Genomic DNA, 4846 nt, shown 5'->3' on the forward strand with positions numbered 1-4846 from the left:
GATTTTAGAGCTAGGCAAACCGTACGAACATGAGTGAAGCATGTTCGTGTTCATTCATTGAACTTTAACTGAACAAACAATCGGATACGAAAAATTAAACAAACATGGATTTCTTGTTCAGTGTATGAAGGTTATTAAAAGTTATTGAAACTCGACTAAGTTGTGATGGGCAAAAAGATATAAATAAATATCCTAATTCGTGTAAACTAATGAAATTAAACAAATGTAAATGAATGAACACAAACGAATTTAAATGAACGACTATGACATGTGCTTATGTTCGTTCATTTTACTAAATGAACAAAACTTTGTGTTCATGTCAGCTCGTTTATAAATGAACGAACATAAACAAACTTCCTGCCAAACAGTTTAGGAACTGTCCACTGAACATTCAATTTGTTTACAGGCCTATTTAGAACCATACATTTGGGCCTAATTGTTCATTTTACTAAATGAACAAAACTTTGCGTTCATTTACGTTCGGTTATTACATAAACGAACATAAATAAACTTCCCGTCGAACAGTTTACGACCTGCTCACTGAACGTTTAATTTGTTTACAGGCCTATTTAGAACCACACATTTGGGCCTAACTGGTCCTAGGAATTACCCTAATCGAGATTTTGATCAGATGTTAGGCCCAATATGCCACTTTTTGGAATCAACTGGGCCTTATTGGGCCACTCTAAAGCCCGTTTATGGATCTTGCAATGTGTCAAGATGAAACACATACCTAGGTGTAGCAGCACGTCTTTTGATTCCACAATTGAAGATTTTCTATGTTTTGCCAACGTGGCTCCAAATGAAGTAACCTACAAAATATTTTAAAACATTAACTACTTATAAATACATAAAATGAGCAATATAACATCTGTGGGTCAGACCAGCCCATACTAAGAACAGCCCTTTTCAACCCCCCAGCCCTGTTTGACACATTACCCGTAAGTATATTTTCGATATAGAAATCGGAAGAATCCGATTCGAGCAAACTTTCAATTCAAAAAGATTTGTTGGAGCGGCTAAAACTTTTCAATCCACGGTGTATCGAGCACGAATAAACCATCGGTACAAGAATAACAAAGTTTATATTGTACAGTTAGCGAGTCTCACCGAATCGATAAATTCATCAGCAAGCATCAAAAGAAGATTTTCAACTTCAGGATCTAAAGTTGCATTTGGATCCACCTGAAAACCGAAAAATAAAAATTAAATGTGAATTAACTTTATACCAAATTCACCAAATCAATTATTAATTACTGATTTCCTAATTCAAATACATAATCTCAATTTGATATCCCTAAATAAACTGATGAAACCCTAATTCGAACACAAGCTCAAATTGAAGTCCCTAATTTACAATGCAGAATCTGAATCGACTGACCTGTGCAACCAAATCTTGAATTTTTCTTTTACCAAGAAGATGATTACTGGCTTCTGTGCATTGGCTCGAGCTGCCGCCTGGAGTGGTGGTCCCCGATGCAGTTGCATCAGGTTGCGATCCGGTCAAACTCAGAGATTTTTGACCGGCAGATCCTGCAATTCTTGGAGACTGCTGCTGCAAAAGTTGTTGCTGACCTGGCATCTGTTGCTGCTGATGCCCAATTGGTTGTTGCTGATTAACCTGCTGTTGCTGTTGTTGAATCATTTGTGATAATTGTTGTTGGTTCAATGACATTGAATTGTGCAATTGCGAAGAAGGAAGTTGTTGGCTCATAAGGGCCTGTTGCCTTTGTTGTTGTTGAAGACGAAACGAAGGAGAATTAGGTGCTGGCATTTGCTTTGACCATTGTTGTTGATTTATATTGTTTTGCAACATGGCTAATTGACCATTTTGACCCAATTGTGACAACTGTGAGGTCATGAATGACGTCCTCGACAGACCTTGTGCCTGCAATTTCTAAAAATTAAATTCGTGATATTAGCAAAAGTACAAAAGTAAAGGGGTCACCCGTTTGACTTGTTTTACTACTCACAAAATCTCACATCACAAACCGCCTATATTAAATACTCCTACTTTTCGTGTTCGAGTTTTCTAAAGTCAATGAAAACACGAACTTCAACAATGGTCTTTGCCGTTAAATAAACATGTGAACATAACTTTGTAGTCAAATCTTATAAAGATCAAAATCAATAAGATTTACACATCTTTTATACCGATTTTCCTGATCTTCAAACTTTAAATACAAATAACTTCTCCCAAAAGTCAAACCTCAGCCCAATCGGGAAAATTTTTAAGTCCAAATCAGCGTTCCAAATCTATAATATAAATGTTTTGCCGTTGTTTTGTTAAGAGAGCGTGACGTGAAATTTTAACCAATTTATATACTAAAATAAGTTGTGAGAAATCAATTAAACACTGTTACTAAACTTGAAAATTTCCGTGACCTTATCATATTTTGATTCAAATTAGTTGAAATGAAAACATTAGTAAAAAAGCATTCTGTCTTTGAAATTAATTTTGTATGAAAACAAGTTTTATACATCCTATATTAGTTACATAGCTATTTTTTTGTTGTTTTAATAGCTTTTATTAGTTGATAAATGCATGGCACACATAAGTTTTGAATCATTACATCCGTTGTATATTAAAATCAACATAATACTACTAAGACGTAAATAGATTTTAGTTTTATTTCTTTTTTAGTAGTATTAAAAAAGCTATTAAAACAGAAAAATAGACATGGAACTGCTTCAGGCTCTATACAACTTGTCTTCATACAAAAACATGTTCAAAGCCTTTGAAATACTTGTTTACCAATGTCTGCATTCAACTAATTTGAATCAAAATATAATACGGTCACGATTCACGAAATATCCAGATTAAGTAACATAGTATTTAATTGATTCGTCACTGCTAATTTTAGTACATAAATTGGTTAAAATTTTGCATCACTCTCTCTCCACCAAACAATGACAAAGCATTCATATTATTTATTTACGGTTTTTACCATTTTTCCTCGTCTGCAACCATTAGATAAAAATAATTCAAACCCAGCCAACAGGAAAATTTCAAGCCCAAATCAGTGTTTCAAAATATAGTAACCGTAACCTCAAGAGCGTTTGAAACCTATTTATGTCTGTTCAAAATGACGATGGCTTAAATGAAATTCAACTTACTGATAAAAAAATATGTTGATAGCAAGTGTAACTATGTAGCACCTGTTTTTAACGGCGAAAAGACTATATATAAAAGAAAACTGCCATAATCAAAAAACAAAACTACACCATTTACTCCAATCTAGATCTTTTATTCTTCCATTTACTCCAATTACTTAGCACTTTCGCATACTTTTTCATGCAATTTATCTTATTACGCATAACTCAAGACAATTGAAAATTACAACAAAAGATCATACATTGCACTCATCTGTTTTAATTATCACTCATGACCTATGGTAACTTACATCTCGATAAAATGAAAGCTGTAAGAACCCGGACAACTTTTATATCAAAAAATTTTTTAAAAATAAAAATCCAAAGCATACTAAAGTATGACCAATTAAATCCCATATATATAGACTGCTGTAACTAAAGAAACACAAAAAAGTTTCCATATTGGTTAAGAAACCGACACGACTTTCACATTTATCAGACGCATTATACTGTCAAGTCATCATAACAACTGTCAAGAGGCCACAACTTATATCAAAACTGTAGAATTGAAGGGGTTTACGGCACTAAACCTTACGAAAATTAAACTAGTAGGCGCACAAAAACGCTATTAATAACATACTAACAACTATAATAATTAACAGAATCCACCTAGAATAATAACTTTTCTTCATATAAACACTCAAAAGTTTGTTTTTTTATAAATGATAATAAGTTGTTGAGATAATATGTATACCTGACTAGCTGCCAGTGCATTTTGCTGTGGTAACTGCGGTCTCATTTGGGCCTGATTCATCCTTTGTTGGTTAAAAGCAAGTGACCCGCCGTTTGCCCTAATCTGATTATTCAAATTGTAAGAACCCATCATGTTCATGTTCATCCCCATTTGCCCACCTTGAAATTGACTTCCACCTTGAACCATCACGGTTTTCGCCCGAGGCTACACACAATAACAATTTAGACCTAACATAAATCAAAACAATAATAATAATAATAATAATAATATCAACAACTAATTGAATGTAAAATTACCGAAGCTAATAAATGAGATTGTAAATTAATCTGTGCAGCTTGATTGGGGTTCATTGTGAGGTGGCCGGTTTGACCGAGCAAGTTAGACCGGGCTAAACTCGCATTCCCAATCTGCCCAATTTGCTGTTGCTGTTGATTCTGCTGCTGCTGCTGTTGACCGTTGGTGAAATTCATCTGCCCGTAGATCCTAGCAGGGTTGCTGCCCGTACTCATAGGAATATTATTATTATTAGTATTATTAATATTATTATTGTTATTATACTGTTGTTGTTGCTGTTGTATGTGATTCAAACGTGACATTGATGGCGACCGCTGTAAACCCTGTTGATGAATTTGAAACTGCTGTTGTTGTTGAAGCAATTGCTGTTGTTGGGATAGAACGTTGGCCGATGATGATGGGTTGTTGTTATTAATATTATTATTATTAATTGTGGGTTCGATTGAAGAAGGTAGGGTTTGAGAAACGGGTTGTTGATCGAGGTTGGAAATTGTGGATTGAATTGGGGATGGTGATGATGATGAACCATCCGCCATGGTTCAAATTGGGTTAAGGGTTATTATAACATATGGGAATGATTGATTGGTGTGTGAGAGCAGAGTGACAGTAATAATAATATTATTAATAGTATTAAGAAGAAGAAGAAAGCTTTGATCGAGAAGGAAACTGGAAGCAAAGAAAGAAAGAGATGAGAACGAGTCGACT

The 4846-nt window shown here is 34.4% G+C and overlaps 1 protein-coding gene across 2 annotated transcripts; it reads right to left on the reverse strand.

Moving 5' to 3' along the window:
* Window positions 1-24: 24 nt before the first annotated feature.
* Window positions 25-4846, reverse strand: LOC143555711 (transcription initiation factor TFIID subunit 12b-like). 2 transcript variants are annotated; one of them, XM_077045217.1, is made up of 5 exons: window positions 4144-4846; window positions 3848-4051; window positions 1382-1888; window positions 1111-1185; window positions 25-812 (listed from the first exon to the last, which is right to left on the reverse strand). In XM_077045217.1, exons 1-5 carry the CDS (start codon window positions 4675-4677, stop codon window positions 612-614), a joined length of 1521 nt encoding a protein of 506 aa, XP_076901332.1. In that variant the 5' UTR covers window positions 4678-4846; the 3' UTR covers window positions 25-611. The 2 variants fall into 2 exon arrangements, with proteins under 2 accessions (XP_076901332.1, XP_076901331.1); XM_077045216.1 differs by having other exon boundaries at window positions 1382-1897.

The sequence above is a fragment of the Bidens hawaiensis genome, unplaced genomic scaffold (genome assembly GCF_021521415.1).
Source record: "Bidens hawaiensis isolate Kalapana, Puna unplaced genomic scaffold, B.hawaiensis_p1.1 tig00018256_1, whole genome shotgun sequence".
Lineage (NCBI taxonomy): Eukaryota > Viridiplantae > Streptophyta > Magnoliopsida > Asterales > Asteraceae > Bidens > Bidens hawaiensis.

Excerpts from the sequence above, each read along its gene's own strand:
- LOC143555711 (XM_077045216.1), bottom strand. The coding sequence starts at position 4,677 with ATGGCGGATGGTTCATCATCATCACCATCCCCAATTCAATCCACAATT. Across the intron at positions 1,898-3,847 it reads ATGCACTGGCAGCTAGTCAG|AAATTGCAGGCACAAGGTCT; the intron begins GTATACATATTA and ends TTTAATTTTTAG. Across the intron at positions 1,186-1,381 it reads TTCAAGATTTGGTTGCACAG|GTGGATCCAAATGCAACTTT; the intron begins GTCAGTCGATTC and ends TTCGGTTTTCAG.